This window comes from Bos taurus, chromosome 2, assembly GCF_002263795.3.
Source record: "Bos taurus isolate L1 Dominette 01449 registration number 42190680 breed Hereford chromosome 2, ARS-UCD2.0, whole genome shotgun sequence".
NCBI lineage: Eukaryota > Metazoa > Chordata > Mammalia > Artiodactyla > Bovidae > Bos > Bos taurus.
Genome location: NC_037329.1, coordinates 124,880,163 through 124,907,625, shown reverse-complemented (window position 1 = coordinate 124,907,625; position 27,463 = coordinate 124,880,163). Strand labels below are relative to the sequence as shown.

Below are 27,463 nucleotides of genomic sequence, written 5' to 3'. Positions count from 1 at the left end.
TCAAGGGTCAGCTGTGTTTATGTTCAATGTGTACTTCTTGTAGGCAGTGTGTGGTTGGGTCTTGCTTTTTCTATTTGTTATGACAATCTGTCTTTTATTTGCAGTGTTCAAACCACATTTATTTTTATTTTTTCTTTTAGTTCATTATTTTTGTCTGTGGTGGCTCTTCATTGCTGCACTCAGGCTTTCTCTAGTTGCAGCTAGCGGGGGCTACTTTTTGTTGCAGCTCGAGGGCTTCTCATTGCTGTGGCTTCTCTTGTGGAGCACAGACTCTAGGGCACACAGGCTTCAGTAGTCGAGGCTCGTGGGCTCTAGAGCACAGGCTTAGTAGCTGTGGTGCTCAGGCTAAGTTGCTCCACTGCATGTGGGATCTTCCCAGACCAGGGATCGAACCGCCATCCCTTGCATTGCAAGGTGGATTCTTAACCACTGGACCACCAGGGAAGCCTCCAGACCACGTTTATTTTTTATCACACATCTGTTGCCTTATAGTTTATAGGTTTATAGTTCGAACATTTTTTACCCATTATTTCTTCATATATTTTAAAAAACAAAAAGCATTTTATTTATTTGGCTGTGCAGGGTCTTAGTTGTGGTATGAGGGATCTTAGATCCCTGACTAGGGATTGAACCCTGGCCTCCTACATTGGGAGCATGGAATTCCAACCACTGGACCACCAGGGAAGTCCCCTCTTCGTATATTTTCTATTCCCAGTTCCTCCTCATTTTCAGGGTCTCCAGTTACCTGCAGAGTAGGCCACTTATTAAAGTTATTCCATAGTTCACTCATACTCTTTTCACTTAAAATTTTTTCTATGTTTCATTTTGGATAGTTTCTTTTGCTATGCATGAGGTTCACTAATCACTGCTTTTCCAATATCTAATCTGTTATTAATGCCATCCACTATATTTGTCATCTTCACATCAGATCAGATCAGTCACTCAGTCGTGTCCGACTCTTTGCGAGCCCATGAATCGCAGCACGCCAGGCCTCCCTGTCCATCACCAATTCCCGGAGTTCACTCAGACTCACGTCCATCGAGTCGGCGATGCCATCCAGCCATCTCATCCTCTGTCGTCCCCTTCTCCTCCTGCCCCCAATCCCTCCCAGCATCAGAGTCTTTTCCAATGAGTCAACTCTTCGCATGAGGTGGCCAAAGTACTGGAGTTTCAGCTTTAGCATCATTCCTTCCAAAGAAATCCTAGGGCTGATCTTCTTCAGAATGGACTGGTTGGATCTCCTTGCAGTCCAAGGGACTCTCAAGAGTCTTCTCCAACACCACAGTTCAAAAGCATCAATTCTTCGGTGCTCAGCCTTCTTCACAGTCCAACTCTCACATCCATACATGACCACTGGAAAAACCATACCCTTGACTAGACGGACCTTTGTTGGCAAAGTAATGTCTCTGCTTTTCAATATGCTATCTAGGTTGGTCATAACTTTCCTTCCAAGGAGTAAGCGTCTTTTAATTTCATGGCTGCAGTCATCATCTGTAGTGATTTTGGAGCCCATAAAAATAAAGTCTGACACTGTTTCCACTGTTTCCCCATCTGTTTCCCATGAAGTGGTGGGACCAGATGCCATGATCTTCGTTTTCTGAATGTTGAGCTTTAAGCCAACTTTTTCACTCTGGATCTTTTTTATCTTCCATGTCCCTACTTAACTTTTGGACACATGGAATACATTTAGAATAACTTTTAATATCATTCACTTCTAATTCTATCATCTGTGTCATTTCTAGGTCAGATTCAATTGACTGTCCTCCTTACTATGGTTTATGTTCAGTAAATAAAATACAACAATAATAGAGTGAAAAATTAATATTTATGTTCAAAGAAGATAAGATAAATGGGGCCAAAGAAGGCTTCATGGAGATGGCAAATAAAATTTAGCCTTAAATATATATATTTGATATATATGTAAAAATCAAGAATTCAGCTAGACAGGAAAGAAAACACTGGTAGGAAAGGTGAGAAAGGTAAGAAAGCAGGAATGAGCATGGGCACGTTGAGAGGACAGTGCAGAAGCCAAGAGGGAGGCGGGAAACAACAGCTTGGGGCATTTGGTGCTCCTAGCACAGCCCTGAAGAGATATGTAAGTCTTCAGACTTAGAAAATGAGCTTATGGATGCTGGGGAGAAGGATGGGGGAAAGGATAGCTAGGGAGTCTGGGATGAGCATGCACACACTGCTATCTTTAAGATGGGTAACCAACAAGGTCCTACTGTGTAGCACAGGGAATTCTGCTCAGTGTTATGTGGCAGACTGGATGGGAGGGGAGTTTGGGAGAGAATGGATATATGGCTGAGTCCCCTCACTGTTCACTTGAAACTGTCAAACATTGTTAATCAGCTATATTCCAATACAAAATAAAAAGTTAAAAAAAATATGTGAATCTCTACAGATTTTTAAGCAAGTCTCATAGTCATGATTTAAGGAGACTAACTTGGGGATCTTGATGGAATGAAATGAAGGCCAGGAGGTGCTGCTTTAGACCAGAGGGGCAGAAATAAAACATGGAGAGGAGAGGGAAGAACCAGGAAAGATGTTGCAGTTTGAGTGAGAAACTTTTAACCTTGGCTTGAAGGATGAAGGGTGAGGGGCGGGGGGGGGTCTTGATCCATGGAAAATGAGTCTTATTTGGTGTATTGAGTCTTCTGCGTACAGCCATAAGACTAAAACCTAGCGTAGAGGTCAGTACCAGACCAGATGGGCTGTCCTCTCAGTTAAAAGGTGGTGGCTCAGCCCTGAACAAGATTTATGAACTCCATCCACTTGTATCATGACCCCAGACAACTTGCTTAACCTCTTTGAACCGCATTTTTAAAATTTTCCAACTGTCAAGCGTTTTGTGAGGAACAAATGAACGAATGGATGGATGTGTGTCTGAAGTTCAAGTTAGAGGTTTTACAAAATAGGTAACAATACTTATTTTTATAATTACATCAAGCTATGTGAATGAATAAGATCTTGGAGGAAGACAGCAAAGAGAGATCCCAGGGTTAAAACTTGGAGGAATTTCACAGTATATCATCCAAAAGGGGAGTCCGTGATGGAGGCAGAAGTAAACTTGAGGAGGTAAGAAACCTTGAAAATGGGGAGTACTTTGGGATGGGCTCTGTATGGAAGAAATTCAGCTGGTAAACATTCATCAGGAGCTTCCCTGGTGGCTCAAATGGTAAATAAAATAAAATAAAATAAAAAAATCATCTGCCTGCAATGTAGGAGACCTGGGTTCAATCCCTGGGTTGGGAAGATACCCTGGAGGAGGAAATGGCAACCCACTCCAGTATTCTTGCCTGAGAAATCCCAGGGACAGAGGAGCCTGGTGGGCTACAGTTCATGGGATCACCAAGAGTCAGAAACAACTGAGCAACTAACACTTTCACTTCAGACACTCATCAAAAGTGTCCATCTAGAGTTCAGGAATGATAGCATGACTTTCAGAGTCAAGAATCTACATGAAATGGAGAAAACATCCTTCTGCAGAGGTCACTCCTTTGACTTGGGAAACCCCCAGACACAATGAAAAGGCCTGAAAGGTGACCACAGGGAACCTGAAATACTGAAGAACTGTCTGAATCCATCCTGAAGAAGGAGCATGTTAACAAGAGAAGGGTAGGCAGCTACCCTACCTAGCTAGCTCCCAACCTCAGTTCACACCCTCCTCTTCTTTCTAATCTGGCCTCCCTGCCTCACTCTTGGTTTCCCCTCCACCCAAGCCCATTCTCCATTTTGTTCCAAAACAAAAATCTGCTCCCGTCACTCATGTGCTCAGATCCCTTCCAGAGTTCCCCATTTCCCCAGGATAGAGGGGGTCTCGTTAGACGATACCGCTAAGTCCCTCCCACGGCACCCTCTGCCCCCAGTCAGACTCGGGCCGTTTCCCCAACCCACCAGAGGCTCTTATCGCTCTCTGTCCTCGTAAGGATGCTTCTCCTAGGATGCCCTACCCTCTTGGGCTTAACCTGGAAAGCCTTCCTTAAGTCCCGGCTGAGCTATATAACCCTGTGCTTACCCTTGTCACAACAGCCCTTGTCACAGCCTTGAGTAGTTGTTGATAGTCTGACTTCTCATCTTTCTCTGAAAGCCCCTTGAGAGCAGGGACGATCAGTGTCTCTTTTATCCGTACAGTCCCTTCCATACCATATTTTTTCCCCAGGCAAACCCTGATTTCAAGCAGTCTTTCTGGTTGTCAGTTCACTCGTTCCAATTTAGGGCCTTCAAAACACACACCCGTTCTGTAACCCCGAGCCGGGGCGGAAAGAGCCTGATGGCGAGCGCCTTAGCCGGATCGCGCCACCGGCACCTCCCGGGGCGGCCGCCAGGGGGCGCCGGGCTCTTTGTTTTCTTTTCTGGCCCGGGGTCGGGGCCGGAGGCCTGCAGAGCGCATGCTCTGGGGCAGTTCGCGGCCGGGCCGGCAAGCGGAGGAGTTCCTTGTGGCGGACCTGCAGCGAGGTAGGTCGCGCCAGTCACGCACGGAGGGTCTGGGCGGAGGGCGGCGCGTGGGGCGGGCACAGCCCGGGGGCGCCCGCGGGCGGCGATGGGCCGGGGCCGTTGCCCGCGCGCGTCCGTGTGGCGCGGCGCCGGCCCCACGTGAAGCCAGCGCGGCTGGGAGGCGCGGGTGCGGGCGCTCGGGTCTGCGGCCCCGCGGGGCGCCCGGGAGCCAGCCCGCCCGCCCGGGCCCCGCCTCGCCGAGCGAGGGCCGCGCGGCCCCTCCGCCGCCGCGCCTCGCACGCCCGGCCCGCGCCGCCCGCGGAGGCGGGAGATTCAAACGGCCCGAGCGCGGCCGGCCGGGGTTTTGCGCGCGGCCGCGGTGACCTCGGCGCCCGCGGTGCGTAGAGCCGCGCGCCTCCCGGACCGGGGCGGCCGCCCCGGCGGTGCCGCGTTTCCGGAGCGGGAAAGTGATTTTAAAAAGTCCAGCACTGGTTTGGAGAATGCGGTTTGCGGAGTGGGGTGGGAATCCAGCCCGGCAAGGGTCGGATCGAGGAGCTCGAGGGTAGGCTGCCGAGGGTCTGCGTAGGGAGCGAAATCTCAGCGTCAATAGGCACCGCCACGACTGTTGACCGGTGGGAGAGGTGTGCCGGGAACTCCGCATCAACTCGTCTGTCAGCAGATTAATCGCTGGCGGTCTCCTCCGTGCCGCGCGTGCAGGGCTGGGGGAAATGGTGAAAGGGCCCCGGGTGGCCGTGATGGAGCTCCCTGCCTCCCCTGGGGAGGCCCATGTGATCCCCAAGGTGTGCCCATGGAGCCGCGGCGCTCGCTGCTCCTCGTGGATATTAACTAAGGTGCTCCAAGTGTGACTTGAGTGCCTATAGCAGAAGTCGAGTGTAGGGAGTGTGGATGGGGAACTCGGACGTTGACGCAAGCCTGGGCAGGAGGATGAGTGATGACTTTCCAGCCGAGGTGACTCTTGGCCAGGGTTTTGAAAGAACAGAGAAGTTATTCAGGCGGACCGAGGGTGGAGGGCTTCTGGCGATCCAGGCAGGGAACACAGCACGTGCAAACGCAGGAAGGTGTGGGTGAGTGTTGTCATCAGAGCTACCACGGTGTTTGTCTGGCGCACAGGGTACCAGGAGAGGAAGAGCAATATGATCGAGCAGGGGCTGGGTCTCCAAAGGTCTGGAGTGCAAGTGCTGGGTGGGGCGGAGAAGGCAGCGACGGTTTTACCCAAGAAGGGCATCAGAGTGGAGTCTGGAAAGGTAAACTAGGAGTTCTCCATGCTCTTGTTGGGAAGCCATCCCAAGAGCAGGAATCCTGTTCAGCTTTGCAGCTGCCTAGTTGGCTACCCCTGGGCCATCCACCTAATCCCCTTGGGCCTGGTCCTTACCTGTAAGATGAAGATAAGAGAGTTACTAATATACTGTAAAGCTGTGGTTCTAACACCTGGGGTAAGGTGTAGCCTCATTCTGCTGGGGAAAATAAATGCACTTAAGCCTAGGCTCCCCTCTGTATTTTTGGGCTTCCCTGGTAGCTCCGTTGGTTAAGAATCTGCCTGCGATGGAGGAGACCCAGGTTTGATCCCTGGATGGGCAAGATCCCCTGGAGAAGGAAATGGCAACCCACTCCAGTATTCTTGCCTGGAAAATCCCATGGACAGAGGAGTCCAGCAGGCTACAGTCCATGGGGTCACCAAGAGTCGGACACAACTTAGCGACTTAAACTACCACCACCCCTTCTGTATTGAAGGGGGATCCTGGTAAGGAGCCCTTGGGTGAGGTCTACCAGCTCAGTAACTGACATCAGGCAGGAAGGAGTTGCTCCCCCAGTGTTTGTTGACAGACAAACAGAGCCTCTCTCGTCCCTTCCCTCCCAGGGGACTTCCCTCACAAAGAGATTCTTCAGCCCTTGCATCTGTCTCGCAAGTGTTTGCCTCCTGACATTGGGGTGGCTGGGTGGGGACAGCTGCTGGGGTTGGAGAGGGCGCCGTCTCCTTTTGCAGAGATGAGGTCACAGAGGGTCACAGCAGGAACACAGGGGCCCTGGTAGACTGTCTAGTCTACCAAATGAAAAAACAGGCCTAGGGAGAAGTGGGGATGGGGGATGCTCTGGTCCTGGTGGGGAGTGGTCAGCAGACCTGGGCTGTCATCCCACTTCTGTGTCGGCTGGGCCCCCTTCCCCAGAGCCTTCACTTTCATATCTGTAAATACCAGAATGATCACACCTGTGAGGGCAGGGTGTGAGTATTCCAGGATTGACTGGCACATGTTGTTGTTCAGTCGCTAAGTCATGTCCGACTCTGTAACCCCATGGATTGCAGCATGCCAGGCTCCTCTGTCCTCTGCTATCTCCCAGAGGTTGCTCACATTAATTTCCATTGTGTTGGTGTTGCTATCTAACCATCTCATCCTCTGGTGCCCCCTTCTCCTTTTGCCTTCAATCTTTCCCAACATCGGAGTCTTTTCCAATGAGCCGGTTCTTTGCATCGGGTGCCCAAAGTATTGGAGCTTCAGCTTCAGCATCAGTCCTTCCAATGAATATTCAGGGTTGATCTCCTTTAGAATTGACTGGTTTGGTCTCCTTGCAGTCCACAGGACTCTGGAGGGTCTTTTTCAGCACCATAATTGGAAAGCATCAGTTCTTCACCTTCAGTTCAGTTCAGTTCAGTTCAGCCACTCAGTCGTGTCCGACTCTTCACGACCCCATGAATCACAGCATGCCAGGCCTCCCTGTCCATCAACCAACTCCCGGAGTTCACTCAGACCCACGTCCATTGAGTCAGTGATGCCATCCAGCCATCTCATCCTCTGTCGTCCCCTTCTCCTCCTGCCCCCAATCCCTCCCAGCATCAGAGTCTTTTCCAATGAGTCAACTCTTCGCATGAGGTGGCCAAAGTACTGGAGTTTCAGCTTCAGCATCATTCCCTCCAAAGAAATCCCAGGGCTGATCTCCTTCAGAATGGACTAGTTGGATCTCCTTGCAGTCCAAGGGACTCTCAAGAGTCTTCTCCAACACCACAGTTCAAAAGCATCAATTCTTCGGCGCTCAGCCTTCTTCATAGTCCAACTCTCACATCCATACATGACCACTGGAAAAACCATAGCCTTGACTAGATGGACCTTTGTTGGCAAAGTAATGTCTCTGCTTTTGAATATGCTATCTAGGTTGGACATAATTTTCCTTCCAAGGAGTAAGTGTCTTTTAATTTCATGGCTGCAGTCACCATCTGCAGTGATTTTGGAGCCCAGAAAAATAAAGTCTGACACTGTTTCCACTGTTTCCCCATCTATTTCCCATGAAGTGATGGGACCAGATGCCATGATCTTCGTTTTCTGAATGTGGAGCTTTAAGCCAACTTTTTCACTCTCCTCTTTCACTTTCATCAAGAGGCTTTTGAGTTCCTCTTCACTTTCTGCCATAAGGGTGGTGTCATCTGCATATCTGAGGTTATTGATATTTCTCCCAGAAATCTTGATTCCAGCTTGTGTTTCTTCCAGTCCAGCGTTTCTCATGATATACTCTGCATATAAGTTAAACAAGCACGGTGATAATATACAGCCTTGACATACTCCTTTTCCTATTTGGAACCAGTCTGTTGTTCCATGTCCAGTTCTAACTGTTGCTTCCTGACCTGCATACAGATTTCTCAAGAGGCAGGTCAGGTGGTCTGGTATTCCCATCTCTTTCAGAATTGTCCACAGTTTATTGTGATCCACACAGTCAAAGGCTTTGGCATAGTCAATAAAGCAGAAATAGATGTTTTTCTGGAACTCTCTTGCTTTTTCCATGATCCAGCGGATGTTGGCAGTTTGACCTCTGGTTCCTCTGCCTTTTCTAAAACCAGCTTGAACATCAGGAAGTTTACGGTTCACATATTGCTGAAGCCTGGCTTGGAGAATTTTGAGCATTACTTTACTAGCGTGTGAGATGAGTGCAATTGTGCGGTAGTTTGAGCATTCTTTGGCATTGCCTTTTTTGGGGATTGGAATGAAAACTGACCTTTTCCAGTCCTGTGGCCACTGCTGAGTTTTCCAGATTTGCTGGCATATTGAGTGCAGCACTTTCACAGCATCATCTTTCAGGATTTGAAAGAGCTCAACTGGAATTCCATCACCTCCACTAGCTTTGTTCGTAGTGATGCTTTCTAAGACCCACTTGACTTCACATTCTAGGATGTCTGGCTCTAGATGAGTGATCACATCATCGTGATTATCTGGGTCGTGAAGATCTTTTTTGTACTGTTCTTCTGTGTATTCTTGCCACCTCTTCTTAATATCTTCTGCTTCTGTTAGGTCCATACCATTTCTGTCCTTTATCGAGCCCATCTTTGCATGAAATGTCCCCTTGGTATCTCTAATTTTCTTGAAGAGATCTCTAGTCTTTCCCATTCTGTTGTTTCCCTCTCTTTCTTTGCATTGATCGCTGAGGAAGGCTTTCTTATCTCTTCTTGCTATTCTTTGGAACTCTGCATTCAGATGCTTATATCTTTCCTTTTCTCCTTTGCTTTTCACTTCTCTTCTTTTCACAGCTATTTGTAAGGCCTCCCCAGACAGCCATTTTGCTTTTTTGCATTTCTTTTCCATGGGGATGGTCTTGATCCCTGTCTCCTGTACAATGTCACGAACCTCATTCCATAGTTCATCAGGCACTCTATCTTCACCTTAGGAGACTGTTACTGGAAGTTGACTCTGTATCTGACTTATTGAGATTGTATCTCACTCTTCTTCCAGACTGTGAACTCCTTGAAGATGGAAGCTGTGTTTGTCTATTGGGGAGTGAGGGGTGGGGACAAAGACTAAGACTTATACCCAGCCCAGACTCTCGATGTCTAGTTAAGAAAGCACACCCAGGGACTTCCCTGGTGGTCCAGTGGTTAAGACACCACATGTCCACTGTAGAGGGCACAGGTTCAATCCCTGGTCAAGGAACTAAGAGAAATTAAAGAAATAAATAAAACCAGAGTGGTTAGAGAGGAAGTCTGTCCAAAGGACTGATTTGTGCGGTAGAAAACATGCATGTGGGTCATGGGTGCAGGGCTCCACCTTTTAGAAGGTGCCTTCTCATCCCCCGCATTGCCTCCGGGATTGTTGATAGACACCGCAGTGCCTGGAGTCCTCCCTTTGAGAGACGAAGACTCTCAAGTTCAAAGGGGACTCAGGTGGGCTGGACTTAAAAGCTGGCGCGCTCTGTACCGCGGCACGGAGCTGTGCTTGTGGTCCTTCCACACGTGCTTCAGCAGATCTGTCGCCCGCCTGGCCCACTCTCCCAGGCCCTCACTGCTTCCGTGTCTCCCCTTTGCTCTCACCCACCGTCTTGTCCCTTTCAGCAGGCTCCCACCCTCTGCTCCTTGCCTTTGGCCAGGTTCATAGGAGATCCTGGGGAGCCCTGTCCAGGCTGCCTCGATCACTGCCTGGACCATGACCTGCCTTTAGCCAACTGTTCTTTTGCTTTTAATTTTAGGTATACCTGGATTCCATTCCTGGCTCTCTTTTCCGGCTGTGCCAACTTAAGCAAGTAAATCTACTTCTCTGCGCCCCAGTTCCCTCAGCTGTTAAATAAGAGTGACAGAGCCCTCTTCAGCTTGTTGTGAGAAGTTAAAGGTTGTTAGAAGGTAGGTGTGGCCAGTGCCCCAAAGAGACTCATCTGAAGGAGCAGACTGGTTAAATAATTATGATCCAAAGTCTGTCCTAATTTCTTGGAGAGAATGATTCCTTTAGGATTGAGAGAGGGATCCGAAGTAGTGTACCAATGGAGGCAACTTTGAGTAGAAGTTCTTGCAGTAGGATAGGGCTGGGGTGGGATGGAGACGCACTGGTATGGAGAGAAGAGTAAGCAGTCTAAGACTGTGAGAAGGGAGGGTGTGACAGATAAGATGAGCCCAGAAGTTGTGTCAGTACCAAACCCTGGAGGTCTTTTTAAAAAGATCATGAATGGTAGAATCATTTTTTTTTTTTTTGGTTAATGATCCATGACACCAAATACCTCCTATTGCCTTTGTTTTTCTGTCTCCACTCCAGGCCTTTCCCATAGCTCAACCCAACAGCAGCACCAATGTGCGGATACCATTCTGTTTTGTTTTGTTTTTTTTTTTCACTTAACTTCTTGTTGTGAGTACTTTTCCAAGCTCCTTCTCAGTCTCCCTCCCCAGCAGAGCTGACGGCTGCAGGTCATTCTGATGAGCTGACGGGGAAATATGCCTTTGGCGGGACAGGGCCCCAGACCCAGTGAACCAGTGCCAACCTGGCCAAGGGTTATGAGCTGTTTACTGGAAAAAGTGGGTCCCTGGTGTGTCCCACACTCCTTAACCCATCCAGCTCTGCCACCTTAACATCCCTTCTTGATCGGTTCCTGCACACTTCACACTTGACAAAAACCTCTCAGTCTCTCCGCCCTGTTTGTCCCCCAGTCTTCTCAGTAACTGGAAGTCTACCATCTACCTAGTCACTTAAGCCAAAGGCTAGGAGTCCTTGTGTTGGACTAAGTTCATAGGAGGATCAAAGGGGCCCTGCCCAGGATCCCCTGGATTTTTTAGGATGAAATAGTCATTCTGGGTTCCTCCCCCACCCTCATTCCCTACATCTAATCCACTGGCAAAGCAAGCCTGTTTCCTAAATTGTGTATTTTTATTTGTTGCCTCAGACCAAATCATGTCACCAACTTCTCTCATTTGGATGCTTGCAATCGCCTCCTCTTCCAGTCCCTTCCAGAACAATCGTTAATGAGACAGTCTCCTTAACGCTTGTCTGTTTTCCCTACTAGGCCTTGTACGACCCGGCCCCTGCTCCCCTTGTGCCTCTGATCCATCACTGTCCAGCTGCAGCCCTGCTGGTCTCCCCAGGTTCCTGAGCACATCTCATGCTTTTGTCCAGGCCTTCCCCTGCTGGCTTTCTGTGCCTAGTATTTCAAGTCTTAGCCCAGATGTCACCTATCTGACCTATATCTCCTCTCCTATCCCAGTTACTCTCTTTTTTTTTTATTGTGATAAACAATTCATAACATAAAATTGACCATTGTAGCCATTTTTAACTGTATATGGTTCAGTGGCATTAAATACATCTACACTGTTGTGTCCCTGGAATATCCCTACTATATCACCTTGCCTGTTCAGCAGGCCACACTGTCTGTAATAACACTCTCTCTGCGTGCGTATGTGTTCTGTCTGTAAGCTCCGTGAGAGCAGGTGGAGGGTGAGTTGTCTTCTTCCTTGCTACCCCCGGTCCAGAGCCAAGCAGTGGTAATAAGCATTCATGGCAGTATTGGGTCCATGCTGCTGGGTACCGTGTGCTTGGCACTGCAAAACCCTTCGCAGACATTTCATTCCATCTGGACAGCAGCCCTCGAAGTGGTCATTGCATCCCTTTACATGAGGATACACACAGCTCAGAGAGGCCAAACATGGTTGCACAAGCAGGGTTGAGCAAACCACAGCTCTATCCCTGATGCGAAGAGCTGACTCATTGGAAAAGATCCTGATGCTAGGAAAGATTGAAGGCAGGAAAAGGGGATGACAGAGGATGAGATGGTTGGATGGCATCACTGACTCGATGGACATGAGTTTGAGTAAGCTCTGGGAGTTGGTGATGAACAGGGAAGCCTGGCATGCTGCAGTCCATGCGGTCACAAAGAGTTGGACACGACTGCGCAACTGAACTGAACTGAGTCAGTGATGCTATCTAACCATCTCATCCTCTGCCGCCCCCTTCTCCTTTTACCTTCAGTCTTTCCCAGCATCAGGGGAAAGCAACTGAACTGATCCCAGTGAAGGTGCATTTCTAATGTGGGAAGAGGGGTCTCAAAGAGGCTAGTTGGAGGGGAGGAGTTGCCACCCTGGGAGAATAAAAGTTGGGTGAAACATAGAACTGCCACCTCAACAAAGTCAAAACTGGGCCAGTCTCAGCCTGTAGAAGCTCAGCCTGCAGAGGCTCAGTCCACACAGCCGTGGGGCATTCTAGGCCTTTGGCTGCTTCCTTGTCTTCGGCACTTTGTTCTCCTCCCCCAGGTCAGCCAGCAGAAATGTGCCTGGAGGTTCCAGGCCGTTGACCTCATGTTCATATACCGTGGAACGTGGAACGGGGAGCTGGAGAGGCTCCAGAGAAGGGTTCTTAGAATTCTCTTGCCATTTATAGCCTTGGTTAAAGTCTCCATCCCTTTTCTATAAAATGAAGGAGAGGTGGTTAGATTAGATTAGCTGTGCCTAAGCACTATCTGGAACAGACCCTAGATGTTTAAACACTAGCATTGATTTATTGAGCCCTTGCTGCTAAGTCACTTCAGTCGTGTCCGACTCTGTGCGACCCCATCAAGCTCCCCCGTCCCTGGGATTCTCCAGGCAAGAACACTGGAGTGGGTTGCCATTTCCTCCTCCAATGCATGAAAGTGAAAAGTGAAAGGGAAGTTGTTCAGTCATGTCCGACTCTTAGTGACCCCATGGACTACAGCCTACCAGACTCCATCCAAGGGATTTTCCAGGCAAGAGTACTGGAGTGGGGTGCCATTGCCTTCTCCGATTGAGCCCTTACCCTACCCTGTAATTGTATGTGTGCATGCTAAGTCACTTCAGTCATGTCTGACTCTTTGCGACCCTATGGACTGTAGCCCGCCAGGCTCCTCTGTCCATGGGATTCTCCAGATCAGAATACTGGAGTGGGTTGCCACGCCGTCCTCCAGGTGATCTTCCTGACCCAGAGATCGAACCACCCTGTAATTACTTTTACAGTATTAGCTCATTTAGTCATAGTCATAACAATGTGTAGGTACTATTGTTGTTCAGTTGCTCAGTCATGTCTCTTTGCAGCCCCATGGCCTGCAGCACGCCAGGCTCCTCTGTCCTCCACTCTCGGAATTTGCTGAAATTCATGTCCGTTGAGTCAGTGACACCACACTTACAGCAGAAAGCAAAGAAGAACTAAAGAGCCTCTTGATGAAAGTGAAAGAGGAGAGTGAAAAAGTTGGCTTAAAGCTCAACATTCAGGAAAACTAAGATCATGGCATCTGGTCCCATCACTTCATGGCAAATAGATGTGGAAACAGTGGCAGACTTTATTTTGGGGGGCTCCAAAATCATTGCAGATGGTGACAGCAGCCATGAAATTAAAAGACGCTTACTCCTTGGAAGAAAAGTTATGACCAACCTAGACAGCATATTGAAAAGCAGAGACATTACTTTGTCAACAAAGGTCTGTCTAGTCAAGGCTATGGTTTTTCCAGTGGTCATGTATGCATGTGAGAGTTGGACTATAAAGAAAGCTGATCGCCGAAGAGTTGATGCTTTTGAACTGTGGTGTTAGAGAAGACTCTTGAGAGTCCCTTGGGTTGCAAAGAGAGCCAGCCAGTCCATCCTAAAGGGAATCAGTCCTGAATATTCATTGGGAGGACTGATGTTGAAGCTGAAACTCTTAATACTTTGGCCACCTGATGCGAAGAGCTGACTCATTTGAAAAGACCCTGACACTGAGAAAGATTGTACGCTGGGAAAGATTGTACGCGGGAGAAGGGGATGACAGAGGGTGAAATGGTTGGTTGGATGGTATCGCTGACTCGATGGACATGAGTTTGAGTAAGCTCCTGGAGGTGGTGATGGACAGAGAAGCCTGGCGTGCTGCAGTCCATGGGGTTGCAAAGAGTTGGACACAACTGAGCGACCGAACTGAACTGAGTCAGTGATGCTATCTAACCATCTCATCCTCTGCCGCCCCCTTCTCCTTTTACCTTTAATCTTTCCCAGCATCAGGGTCTTTTATTTCATGACAGCACTCACCATCCACATCGATTTTGAGTAATTACTATCTCCATTTTACTGAGGAGAAAACTGAATGGTGAAGAGACTAAGTAACTTTGTCCAAGGTCAGACAGCCAGAAAGTAGCTGAGTACATAGCCTGGCTCCTCTTAACCACTACTTGCTCTACCGCTTTTGCATCTGGATAGCTGCAAATTGCCTGGGCCCTGGTGTCTGTTCCAGAGGGATCACAGAGTTTGGGAGCCTTAAGGCTTAGCTGTCTTTCATAACCTTAAAAACCAGGCTCAATAAAGATTTATTTCAGAAACTGCTTATGTGGAGGAAAAAGGGCTTTTGACCCAATTTGGGCTGGGTTGAAATTGAGACACTAGGGCAGAGTGTCTGTTCTCGGTGGCCTTGAGAAGGCAACAGCATTTAGCTGAAGCAAGGAGGCAGTCAGCGCTGACGGCTCAGCTGGCTCAGCTGCCCTGGATCGTGCGAGCTGCCACAACCTTTCGTGTGGCCCAGAGGTGATTTCCTTTCCCCCTTTGTAACAGGCGTTGTGTGCTAGTATGAGTTCATATACAGTGTTTATCTCTTGTTGGATGGGTTTAAAGGAAAGCCAGGTTCCTCCTAGGAGTGGTGGCATTTTGGATCAAAGAGCACAGATGGTTTTGTTTTTTAAATGTATTTAAATTTTGGCTATGCAGGGTTTTCATTACTGCTTACAGGCGTTCTCTAGTTGCAGTGAGTCTGGCCTACTCTGTTGCGCTGCATGGGCTTCCATTGCAGTGGCTTCTCTCGTGAGTGTGGGCTCTAGGGCATGCAGGCAGAGTAGTTGTGGTGCATGGGCTTAGTTGCCTCACAGCATGTGGAGTCTTCCCGGACCAGGGATTGAACCTGTGTCCCCTGCATTGGCAGGCAGATTCCTAACGACTGGACTGCAGTTGAGAAAGTGGTCTGGGTTGGTTTTATTTAATGAAAATAGCTGTGAGTGTGTGTGTGTGTGGTCTGATTATAACAGTAATGTATCACCAGAGTTACTATGGTTATGTTGGGATTGCAAGGAGTTGTGACGTTCATTGAATGTTCTTCAGTGTTTTAATTTTTTAATAATAAAATTTAAAAATACATGCTGTTTGTATCTTAGATTAAGATATAAAGAAAGAAGTAAAATTTGTCCGTAATCACATTTTCCAGAGGTTACCATTATTAATACTGAATGTATTTCCTTCCATATATTTTTATATGTGTATGCTTTTTCTTTTCCACAAGTAGGATGATGGCCTGTTTTTCAATCTGCTTATGTTACTTGGCAATGATTCAGTAAATAAATCTCTGAAAACATCACTTTCAGTGGCTTCGTACTGTTTTATCATCAGTATTCCACGTATTATTTAGCCAATCCCCTACTCCTAAGTACATGGGTTGCTCCATTTTTTGTTGTTTTTGTTTCTTAATGTTACGAAGAATACAGTAGAGAATATTAGTGGAACTTAATCTTTGGGTTTATTTATTATTTGGTTCTTCTCAGGTAAATTCCGAGAAGTGGAATTGCTAGGCATTTCTTTTCATTTTTTTTAGGGTTTTTGATAAATATTGCCTGAATAGAGCCATTTCTGACATGGAGTCTTTGCCTGGGTTTTTCAGGACAAGAAGATGCCACCCAAGCGTATAGCTAAGAGAAGGTCTCCCCCAGAAGATGCCCTCCCCAAAAGCAAGAAGGTGAAGGGTAAGTTGGCCCTCAGTATGGGTGGCCTCTTGGCATCCCCAGAATCTGGTACTGGGCTCCTTCCTCCCTGAGATTTGAAGCCAAGGGGCCAGGAAGTCCAGGAACTCCACCCAGCTGGAGGGTCTCCTGTAGCTCACTGATTCCCACCCTCTGGGAATGATAAAGGGGCAGAGACTTGCTTAAAAGCACTCAGATACAGGTGAAAAACTAGACCCTACGGCTTTGCCCTAGGCAGTAATGCCTAGTTAAGACCATTGACCTCCAGACTGGGTTCACGTCCTGGCTCTGCCACTTTCTAGCTGTATAGCTGTGGCAAATCACTAACCTCATTCATAAAACGGGCAACCTCACCGGGCTGCCATGAGGAAAATGAGCTCGTTTCCTGGTTAGCATTCGAGAGAAGTGCCTTTGGTCTCCTCTCTGCTCGGACCCTGGAGGGATTCAGGGAGGAGAGCCACCCCCAGTCTGGGAGGGTCGGGGGAGTGTGGACCCACACTCAGACAGTGTCTGTCTTTTGCAGACCCTCGTAACCAGGCAGTGAGGGCCGTTGCTTCCCGCCGTGTTCCAGGCGCCCGCTCCTGCCAAGGTGCCTGCGGGCTGTGCTCTCCTGTCCAGAAGGCCCGACCAGGTGGCTGCCTGCCCAGAGCGCCCTCTGCGCAGCCGCAGCAGTCCTGGCAGCCGTGGCCACACCCCCGGGGGGAGGGGCTGGACGCCATTGGCTGTCCGGGGCTCTGGCGGCCCCGCCCTTCGTTGGCCTGACAGATGGCCCAGCACTGCACTCTGATTGGCGCGTACCTCTTGCGGTCTCTTACTCCTCCCTTTCCTCTTCAGCTGCGTGTCTGCTCCCCAAAAGAAGTGGAGAGCGGGTCAGTGTGCCTATGTCCAGTGGTTAAGTCACAGCCTGAGGATGGAGACTAGAGACTGTGCTCTGACCATGTAGGCCTCCTTGATTTGGTTTCACCGCAAACTTTACTCGTTATTAGCTCTTATGACACTGTCTAAGGCTCTGTTCCGGAGAAGGCAATGGCACCCCACTCCAGTACTCTTGCCTGGAAAATCCCATGGACGGAGGAGCCTGGTGGGCTCCAGTCCATGGGGTCGCGAAGAGTCGGAGACGACTGAGCGACTTCACTTTCACTTTTCACTTTCATGCATTGGAGAAGGAAATGGCAACCCACTCCAGTGTTTTTACCTGGACAATCCCAGGGACGGCGGAGCCTGATGGGCTGCCGTTATGGGGTCGCACAGAGTTGGACACGACTGAAGTGACTTAGCAGCAGCAGCAGCAGCAGCAGCAAGGCTCTGTTCTCCTTTTCTGTAAAATGGGAGCCTGAAATGGAAGGCCTATAGCATAATGTGGGGGGCTGCAAATCAATTTAACATTCGTAGAATAAGCAGTGTTAGATGTTATTATGCCCTCTCTGTTAGTTGGTTCCTGACCAAGAACAGCCAATCAGAAAAGCTATCTTGTGCCCCACTTCTCCTCCCCACCTGAATTTTTTTCTCTGTATCAAGTATATTATTGCCATTTCCTTCCACTCACATTAATAATGCACTTAGGTGGGCACTTTGCTGGTAGTCCAGTGGCTAAGACTCTGCTCCTAGTGAAGGGAGCCAGCGTTCCATTCCTGATCAGGGAACTAGATCCCACGGGCCACAACTAAGGAGCCTGCATGTTGCACTGGGACTGAGCATAGCCAAATAAATAAATACAGATTAAAGAATATGTGGAGTTTTTTGGGTTTTCATTTAAAATTAAAATTCTTTTTATGTGAGTCATATTTTAAAGTCTTCATTGAATTTGTTTCAGTATTGCTTGTTTTGTGTTTTGGTTTTTTGGGTATGAGGCATGTTGGATCTTAGTTCCCCCTCCAAGGATTGAACCTATGCACACCTCTATTGGAAGGCAAAGTCTTAACCACTGGACCACCAGGGAAGTCCCTAATGTGCTCAGTTTTTAATCTTCACAAACATTTGATGAGATAGGTACTTCTCTTACCCTCGTTTCACAGATGAGGACGCTTAGGCTTGGAGAGGTCTAACTAATGTTCTGTGGCAGGGCACGGATTTGAACCCAGGTCTGTGTTATCCCACAGCCTGTGCAGCACCCTCTCCTCTCTCTTGTCATCCTGCACACTCAGGGGCTATCTTCTTTACCCCTCAGTCTCCCATAGGTCCCACGGCACAGAACCAGGTGTGGTGCTGACACTGGGCCAGGGCGACGTGGGCCAGCTGGGGCTGGGCGAGAATGTGATGGAGAGGAAGAAGCCAGCCCTAGTGTCCATTCCAGAAGACATCGTGCAGGCTGAGGCTGGGGGCATGCACACTGTGTGCCTAAGCAAAAGTGGCCAGGTAGGTCAGGGTGGCACCAGACGGGACAGGACCTGGGGCTGGGGGCCTTGGGGAAGGAGCTCTGAACCATATGCATTACTCTGTAGAGATGGAGCTGGCTAGATAAGCAGGGAGTGGCCTAGACAAGAAGATACTGAGAGGCCAGACCTCGCACTAACGGGGACATCCTCTGCACAGGTCTACTCCTTCGGCTGCAATGACGAGGGTGCTCTGGGAAGGGATACGTCAGTGGAGGGCTCAGAGATGGTCCCTGGGAAAGTGGACCTGCAAGAGAAGGTGATACAGGTGTCAGCAGGAGACAGTCACACAGCAGCCCTCACCGAGGATGGCCGTGTCTTCCTCTGGGGCTCTTTCCGGGTAAGACTGGGTCTGGAGGATGGCTGTGGAGCTGGTGAGCAGAATTAAGTACAGCTGGTGGGGCCCCATCTCCATGCCCGTGTTGTACTTGTGGAGAGATTGAGACCCTGGGAAGGGCTTGGACCGGACCCAGGTTTCTGGTTCTTCATCAGGCCTGTGCACACTACTGACTGTTGCTGTGAATCTGATGTTATGTTGTGTGTCATGGAAAAGGAGTGGCTCAGGGATACCTTTGGTCTTCGGCTGAGCCAAGAAGCCTGCTGACACATCTCCTCCCTTTTAACCTTCCTCCTCCGCTTCCCAGTCTCCTTCCACACTTCTCAGAGGCATATTTCAGAATTTTCAAGACAGGAGAGTGTGGTTTAAACAGCAGATTCAGCATTAAAATTGTTTTGGTACTTTGTTATTCAATTTATTTTGAAATGTCAGAAATAAAGGAATCTGATATTTCCTCATTGGAGCTCTTTTAACACATTTTAATGGAGAATTTCAAACATGTAAGAGTAATCAGAATGCTATTTTGAACTCTTATTTACTTGCCTGAACAATTATCAGCTTATGACCAAACTTGTTTGATTTTCACTCCCTTCCATTCCCCAACTCCTTTGTTATATTTTAATGCAAATCACAGACCACTGATTTCACTCATGAGTATTTCACTGTGTGGCCTGGCTCCTGTCTACCTCTCCATGCTCACCTGGCACCAGTGCCCTTCACCACACACCTCTGGGGGGTGTCTGCAAAGCTGGATCTGGCTGGTATGAGACAGGCAGGGCTGGCTGAAAACTGACCCGCCCTCCCCTCCAGGACAATAACGGTGTGATCGGGCTCTTGGAACCCATGAAAAAGAGCATGGTGCCCGTGCAGGTGCAGCTGAGTGTGCCCGTGGTGAAGGTGGCCTCGGGTGAGTCTGGCATCTTGCTCTGGGCAGGAGGTGGAGAACCTTTTGCTGGGTTGGGCCTTACAGACAAGCCCTGCATCTCCTGCTTTCCTCTCACCCTCAGGAAATGACCACTTGGTGATGCTGACAGTTGATGGCGACCTCTATACTTTGGGCTCCGGGGAGCAGGGCCAACTGGGCCGCGTACCTGAATTATTTGCCAATCGTGGTGGCCGTCAGGGCCTTGGTAGGTGTTTGTTTGTTTTTCATTTATTTTTGTCTGTGCTAGGTCTTAATTGCTGCATGGGCTTTTCTCTAGTTGTGGCAAGTGGGGGTTACTCTCTAGTCAACTTCTCATTACAGTGGCTTCTCTTGTTGCGGAGCACAGAGTCTAGGGCACACAGGCTTCAGTAATCATAGCTCATGGGCTCAGTAGTTGTGGCTCCCAGGCTCTCGAGCACAGGCTCAGTAGTTTTGGCTCATGAGCTTACGGCATGTGGGATCTTCTGGGATCAGGGATTGAACCCAAGCTTCCTGCACTGGCAGGCAGATTCGTTACCACTGAGCCACCAGGGAAGCCCCTTGGTAGGTGTTTTGCTGATTTAGTTTCAGTTTATGTTCAAAGGATTCGTTAACAAAAGAAACCACTCATCACACACAAACAAGATGTTGTTGGTTTCACCTGTGCATCACAAGATTTCGTCTGACCTCAGGGCGTTGGCCAGACCTCCAGGGGCTTAAGAAATTCCAAGACCCACTCCCTTTTTTAAGCGCCACTGGACTTACTGGTAACAATTGGTGTGTTCACAAGTAGGCATATAGTCCAAGCAGGGTCCAGGCAAGGTCAGATGTCAGTCAGAGGCCTGCTCCCCTACTTCTGAAGCCCGAACACGACTACCTCCATTTTAATTTCCCTTAAAGTAGGTAGCTTAGGTTCCTCTGGTGGGGCAAGTTGGCAAGCCATCCCCTGCTGAAGGTCAAAGGCAGAAGGGATTCTCTTGTGTTCAGGCTTGCATCGGGTGGACCTGCAGTGATAGTTGAGGAATCCCCAGACTACCTCAGAGTTGAATCTTGGCTCTACCCCTTACTGGCCGTAGGCCCCCAGACACAGTTTCCCTATCTCTAAACTACCTGCCTCACTGGGTTGTTGTGAAGTGCACAGAGTTCATATAGAAGGCTGTCTGACAGCGTAAGTCCCATATAAATGTTACCTCTATGGCTGTGGGGGTCTGAGTGAGGCACCTGGCCTCTGTTGGCCTCAGTTTCCTCTTCTGTATTCTACAGAGAAGAGTCCCTGCTGAGGCTCCCTGTGAGGGCTTCAGCAGTAAAGGAGACACAGTGGGGCAGAGGGGAGAGGCCGTGCGTGTGCCACTGACCCTGACCTTCTCTCTGCCTGCAGAACGACTCCTGGTCCCCAAGTGTGTGATGCTGAAATCCAGGGGAAGCCGGGGCCATGTCAGGTTCCAGGATGCCTTCTGCGGTGCCTACTTTACCTTCGCCATCTCCTCCGAGGGCCATGTATATGGCTTTGGCCTCTCCAACTACCATCAACTTGGTGGGTCCCAGAGTGACTTGGGTTGCAATCCCGCCTCCACCACTCACTCATTGTGTCCCCTCCGTGTGGGGGTCACCTAACCGCTCAGAGCCTCAGTTGTTGTTTTGAGTATTTATTTATGTATTTTTGGTTGTGCTGGGTCTTTGTTGCTGCACTGCGGCTTTCTCTAGTTGTGATGAGCGGATGTGATGAGGGAAGGGATAAAGAAGGCAATTCCTTGGACAGTGTCACCCCTGACAGCCCCATCCTGGCCTTTCCCCCCCAGGAACCCAAGGCACAGAATCCTGTTTTGTACCTCAGAACCTAACATCCTTCAAGAACTCCACCAAGTCCTGGGTGGGCTTCTCCGGGGGCCAGCACCATACTGTCTGCATGGATTCAGAAGGTAGGGGGTCTAGACCTCTCTCTGGGGTGAGGGTAGAGTGTTCCCTGGGCACAGGTCTGGGCCCACTCCGTAAACAACAGTGCTTGGAACCTGGGCCTGCTCCATGGATTGGGCTAACTGTGGGTCCATGAGGGTCACCCCACCCACCAGCATCCTGGTGGTCTTCTACCTGGGAGTTAAGTGGGGCCTGTGGAGGTTCTTCCAGGCTTCCCTCCACACTGAAAGAGATGCTGCAGATCTCACCACCACCTTGGGATTGGGGGACCCGCTCCCATGGATATCAGTGCCCACCCGGCCTACCTGGATCATGCCGTCTGCTATTCTTCGTCTCTCTCCCTCCTCCCACAGGAAAAGCATACAGCCTGGGCCGGGCTGAGTATGGGCGGCTGGGCCTTGGGGAAGGTGCTGAGGAGAAGAGCGTACCCACCCTGATCCCCAGGCTGCCCACGGTCTCCTCAGTGGCTTGTGGAGCTTCTGTGGGGTATGCTGTGACCAAGGATGGTGAGTGGGACCGCCCACAGTTGGTCTGGTTGGGGTCTGGGGGTCATGATTCTTAGCAGAGTGCCTGGCAGGTTCCATTGCCCACCATTCTATGGAACTAAGATGTGGGAAGCAGTATTTGTGATGACGTTGTTTTTGTCCTGATAGAAGTTCTGGCTTCGATGACATAAAGTGGGTAAACACATTATTAAAATTATTTTAATGTGTTGGAGCCAAGGGGATATATTAATTACTGAGGCCCAGATAGGCAAGGCTTCCTGGGTGGCTCAGTGGTAAAGAATCTACCTGCCAGTGCAAGAGATACAGGAGTTGTGGGTTCGATCCCTGAGTCGGGAAGATCCCCTGGAGAAGGAAATGGCAATGCACTCCAGTATTCTTGCCTGGAAATTCCCATGGACAGAGGAGCCTGGTGGTCACAGTCCATGGAGTCACGAAGAGTCAGATACAACTGAACACACAGGCACCGACAGGCAGGACTGGAACCCAGGTCTCCAGACTCCTCACACAGGCACGCCTTTACATTTATATCTTGGTGACCCTTTTTTTATACAAACTAGTAACTGCCAGCTTCCCAGGGAGTTGTACTTAAAATATCATTAGGAGAAAGAAAGCTTAGTAGTTGGGGTCCTGGCAAGCACAGCAGAGGGAGGTGTGGACAAGTTGTTGCCAAAGCCTGAGGGAGCAGACTTGGAGGCCTTGAGAAAGCGGGCTGGCAGAGCTGCTGGATCCGGGACTGTCCAGAAGGAGTTCCTGGGGAAGTGGGGCTCGCTGCACCTTGAAGGTTTAGTCCTTAATGGTAAGGAAAGGAGAACGTCCAGAACAGTCTCACAGGCAGGTGGTTCAGGGAACGGAGGTGATGTAGGGGTTTGGGGAATGACCAGTCATTGTCAGGCCTTGAAAGGTCTGCCTGGGAGCAGGGAGAAGTCTTTGTCAATGCATAAGGGCTGTGGTCTCTGGTTGACAAAGCTCTTTTTTGTCCATCATCTCCTTGCCTCCTCCCAGCTTCTCTGAACTCCCCGGAGGCTGGGACATTGCCAGGCTGCCTCAGGCCAAGCCCAGAAGGCACCCTCAAGTGCCAGGCTTCTCATTCTGCAGAAGAAAGCTGGGGCTGGGGATCCTCGAGACAGCTGCCCCTGTTTCTCTCCCCTATAGGTCGTGTTTTCGCCTGGGGCATGGGCACCAACTACCAACTGGGCACGGGACAGGACGAAGATGCCTGGAGCCCCGTGGAGATGACAGGCAAACAGCTGGAGAACCGGGTGGTCTTAACTGTGTCCAGCGGGGGCCAGCACACAGTCTTACTAGTCAAGGACAAGGAACAGAGCTGGTGAAGCCTGTGAGGGCCTGGTTCCTGGCCCCCCCAACCTCCCTCTTGGAACAGGGAAGCCGTGACGACTGCGTGTTCCAGCAGGCCTCTCCCAGCCCCAAGTACTCTGTCACCTCCTGCCTTTTCCTCATCAGCAGAACAGAACCCTTCTCCCCTTTATGCCCCCCTCTTTTCTGGAATCATCCTGGGACCTACAGGATGAGGGTGGGATAGATGGAAGAGAGGGGAGGGGTTTTTATCAGAAAGAACATTGCTCACCCCACAGCCATATGGTCAGACCTTCCTGCTCATCCCTACTTCTGTGGCACTGGCTGACCCTGGTTTTGCCTCTCCAAAACCAAAACTTCCTCCCCTGCGTGTTTGGTGCCCAGATAACGCTGAGAAGTCAGGCTCCATCAAGCCCCGCTCTAGTCCTGTGCCACTCTTCCCGTCCTTCACAACCCACAGGCGGACACACGGTACAGTCGTCAGACCCAGCTGTCATGGACCTATGCCTGGGGGAAACTGGAGAAGGGGAAGGCTACCCAGCCATGGGCAATCCCAAGCCAAATATTTGGCCCTGAACAGGTGCCCATGGGGCAAAAAGAAAAACAGGGCTCCTCTGTTTGATCAAGAAAAAAGCCAATCCACCTTTCTCCCAGAAGCACAAAGCATTCTGTCCTTCAGGCCTTGTCTGCAGTCTCCCCCATCCATCCTGCCTCACCTGCAGCCAAGGGCCTGAAATCTGGAAAGGCAGCTGTGCCTGCAGGGCAGGACTTGTGGGGAGAGGGGAAGGAGGGCTTTATAAACAAACTTAAAGCAATATTGAGAGTGAAGGGAGGGAGGGGAAGAGGGTTGGAGGGGTAGAGGCTGGTCTCCAGAAAGGGAAACAGCAGCATGTACAGTGGCAGAAAAAACAGGAAAGGGTTTTGATTTTCTTTTTTTTAAATGTAAAGTATTTTGGAGGAGAGAGTGAAATCTTTTAACACTTTGAATAAATTTAGAGTTTTATAAAACAGGCCACTTATTTTCTACACACTCCCTGCTTTTTTAAGGGAGCACCTGCTGTGTTGGGAAGGGCAGAATGACCCCATGCCTGTAGACCTGGGGAAGACTAGGACTTCAGTGATGTCAAGAACTCCTGGTATGTGCCAGCTGTTCATTTTTTGTTATTTGTTGTTTTGTTTTTGTTTTTTTTTTTTTGTATGAAACAGTGGCTGTTCTAGACAAATCAAAATGAGTTGATTGGTTTTTCTTAGGTATTTATGTTTCAAGAATCACTGGATTTTTAAAAAATTATATTGTACAGTATGTGAGACATGGGGTGGATCTTTTTAATATCCTAATTTGAAACCAAGATTTTTGAGTACAATACATCTCTAGAGATACTTACACTAAGTTTAACGATGTATCATTTCAAAAGCTAGTGTAACTGATTAAACATGATTAACTGCACAATAACAACTTATGCATAATGGTGTAGATTTTCACAGGCATTTGAGCAACCAAGTCACATAAAGCTGACCTGTCCAGTATGGTGGTCAATAGCTACTTGTGGTTATTTAGATTTAATTTAAATTTGTAAAAATGTAAAATGAACTTCCTCAATTTTATTAGCCATATTGCAAGTCCTCAGTAGTCAAAGCAGCTAGTGCCTATGGTTTGGGGGCTATGCAAATACAGAAATTTATAGAACATTTCTATAATTGCAGAAAGTCACAGTGGACAGTGCTAATATAGGAGGTCTAAATATGTACAGCAGGGAAGTTTTATTAGCGCCAGGAGGATTCTTGATGTCAGCTACTCTTGGAAAAATGAATATGATGTAAAGTAACTTAAAATGTTTTCTGTGATTGTTTTTTCCTCGAACTTTTAGTTTCAATGCAGGTCCTATCCTGATTAGAAATGGACTTCTAGAAGGGAAAAAAATCACAACTTTCGACTTTAATATTTTCACTGTAGAGAGGCACTGTGTGTCTGCTCTTCCTTCCCCTGCCCCCCAAAAAAGTCCATTTGGATTAGATTTATTGAAGCTTTCCCTTTTGACACAGCAGATTGGAAGTACTTTCTCCTTAAAAACAACTCTTGTGGATTGAGACTTAAATGGCCCAGGCACTGTACTGAGCACTTTGCATACAATAATAGCTCATTTCATCCTCACATCAGCCTTGTGAACTGCTGTCCCTCAGGAAAATGTCCCTGGGAGTTCAAGTGACTAACTTGAGATCTAGCTGCCTTTCTTTTCCTTGTATTGTAGTGAAAGTCACTCAGTCGTGTCCGACTCTTTGGGACCCCGTAGGCTATACAGTCTGTGGAATTCTCCAGGCCAGAATACTGGAGTGGGTAGCCTTTCCCTTCTCCAGGGGATCTTCCCAACCCAGGGATTGAATCCAGGTTTCCCACATTGCAGGTGGATTCTTTATCTAGCTGAGCCACAAGGGAAGCCAAAGAGTACTAGAGTGGGTAGCCTATCCTTTCTCCATCAGATCTTCCCAACCCAGGAATTAAGCTGGGGTATCCTGCATTGCAGGTGGATTCTTTATCAACTGAGCTATCAGTGAAGCCCTGATATGTATTGTATGTAACAGTTATAAAGCTCTCTGTAGGTGCTTTATGTATATTAGAAAAGTATCAGGCACAAAGTAAAGGCTCCACAAGCCTTTGCTGTTACAACCGTTGCACATTTCAAAATTCCCTGTGGTTCATAATTGCCTTGTTTTTTCACTTGCTTACTTTTTTGGTATAAGTGTTGTTCAATAATTCAGTGTCATAGTCTATCAGAAGTATGAATCTCCTTTTTTACGTTCAAACGTGTCAAGTACTCTTAAGTTTTACCTTTTCCCCTATCCTCCTCCAACCTGGATTGACTACTGCAAAACAAATGTAATCACCACATATGGCTCAGCTGTAAATACTATTTACAATCATAATAATGTAGTACAATTAACAAATTGCAATCAGAAGACGGAAAAGTGTGTATGTCTGAGGGGACGTCCCTAAAATATCTGAAACTACAAATGAATAGAAATTATATTATTGAGGGCTTCCCTGGCGGCTCAGTGGTAAAGAACCTGTCTGCCAATGCAGGAGACACCGGTTTGATCCCTGTTGCTGGAAGATCCCTCGTACTGCAGAGCAACTAAGCCCCCGCCACAACTATCGAGCCTGTGCTCTAGAGTCCTGCGGCCCCAACTACTGAAGCCCTCGTGCCCTAGGGCCTGTGCTCCACAACAAGAGAAGCTACCACAGTGAGAAGCCTGTGCGCTACAACTAGAGCGTAGCCTCCACTCTCCACAACTGGAGAAAAGCCGGCACAGCAACGAAGACCCAGGACAGTCAAATTGTCTTAAAAGTATATTATTTAGAAATACACATATTTTAGGGAAAAGGTTGGGATAAGGGATAGGTAGGGTAAGGGACAGCTGTTTATTGTTTGACATAAAATTAATTTTTTTCCGGTGTCTCAGTTCAGTCGCTCAGTTGTGTCTGACTCTGCAACCACATGGACTGCAGCACCCCAGACTTCCCTGTCTATTACCAACCCCTGGAGCATGCTCAAATTCATGTCCATCGAGTCTGTGATGCCATCCAACCATCTCATCCTCTGTCCCCTTTTGCCTTCAAGCTTTCCTAGCATCAGAGACTTTTCCAATGAGTCATTTCTTCGCATCAGGTGCATCAGTCCTTGCAATGAATATTCAGGACTGATTTCCTTTAGGACTGACGGGTTTGATCTTGCAGTCCAAGGGACTCTTGAGAGTCTTCTCCAACACCACAGTTCAAAAGCATTGATTCTTTGGTGCTTAGCCTTATGGTCCAACTCTCAGATCCATACATGACTACTGGAAAAACCAGAGTTTTGACTATATGGACCTTTGTTGGTGAAATTAAGACACTTACTCCTTGGAAGAAAAGCTATGACCAACCTAGACAGCATATTAAAAAGCAGAGACATTACTTTGCCAACAAAGACGTCTAACATATCCCCGACATTCTTGTGGAAATTTGATTAGAAACAGCAAAGAAGGAATCCTGTCTGATAAAACTTACATTCTAAATTAAAAATAAATATGTAAAAATCTTCCACATGTAAAATGAAATTTAAAAATAGTAAGCAAATAGCACAGGGGTTGGTAGATAGTGCTATTTATCAGTTATAATTCTAAGGCCTCCAACTGCCGTGTTGGAGGACTTATTAGAAGCCAGCATTAGGCCAAATGTTTTCCCAACTTGTCATTT

General features: G+C 48.5%; 1 protein-coding gene across 7 annotated transcripts; it reads left to right on the top strand.

Annotated features, from left to right (window-relative positions):
- Nucleotides 1-4,403: 4,403 nt before the first annotated feature.
- Nucleotides 4,404-26,695, top strand: RCC1 (regulator of chromosome condensation 1). Of its 7 annotated transcripts, none has more exons than XM_059875222.1 (12): nucleotides 4,404-4,458; nucleotides 9,901-10,051; nucleotides 15,807-15,888; nucleotides 16,409-16,516; nucleotides 18,053-18,240; nucleotides 18,418-18,597; nucleotides 19,405-19,501; nucleotides 19,602-19,724; nucleotides 20,877-21,032; nucleotides 21,298-21,417; nucleotides 21,766-21,918; nucleotides 23,071-26,695. In XM_059875222.1, exons 3-12 carry the CDS (start codon nucleotides 15,816-15,818, stop codon nucleotides 23,247-23,249), a joined length of 1,377 nt encoding a protein of 458 aa, XP_059731205.1. In that variant the 5' UTR covers nucleotides 4,404-4,458; nucleotides 9,901-10,051; nucleotides 15,807-15,815; the 3' UTR covers nucleotides 23,250-26,695. The 7 variants fall into 7 exon arrangements, with proteins under 7 accessions (XP_059731205.1, XP_059731216.1, XP_059731211.1 ...); XM_059875233.1 differs by having other exon boundaries at nucleotides 4,404-4,999; XM_059875228.1 differs by lacking the exon at nucleotides 9,901-10,051.
- Nucleotides 26,696-27,463: the final 768 nt, after the last annotated feature.

Excerpts from the sequence above, each read along its gene's own strand:
- RCC1 (XM_059875228.1), top strand. The coding sequence starts at position 15,816 with ATGCCACCCAAGCGTATAGCTAAGAGAAGGTCTCCCCCAGAAGATGCC. Across the intron at positions 16,517-18,052 it reads TGTCCAGAAGGCCCGACCAG|TCTCCCATAGGTCCCACGGC; the intron begins GTGGCTGCCTGC and ends TTTACCCCTCAG. Across the intron at positions 21,919-23,070 it reads GTATGCTGTGACCAAGGATG|GTCGTGTTTTCGCCTGGGGC; the intron begins GTGAGTGGGACC and ends TCTCCCCTATAG.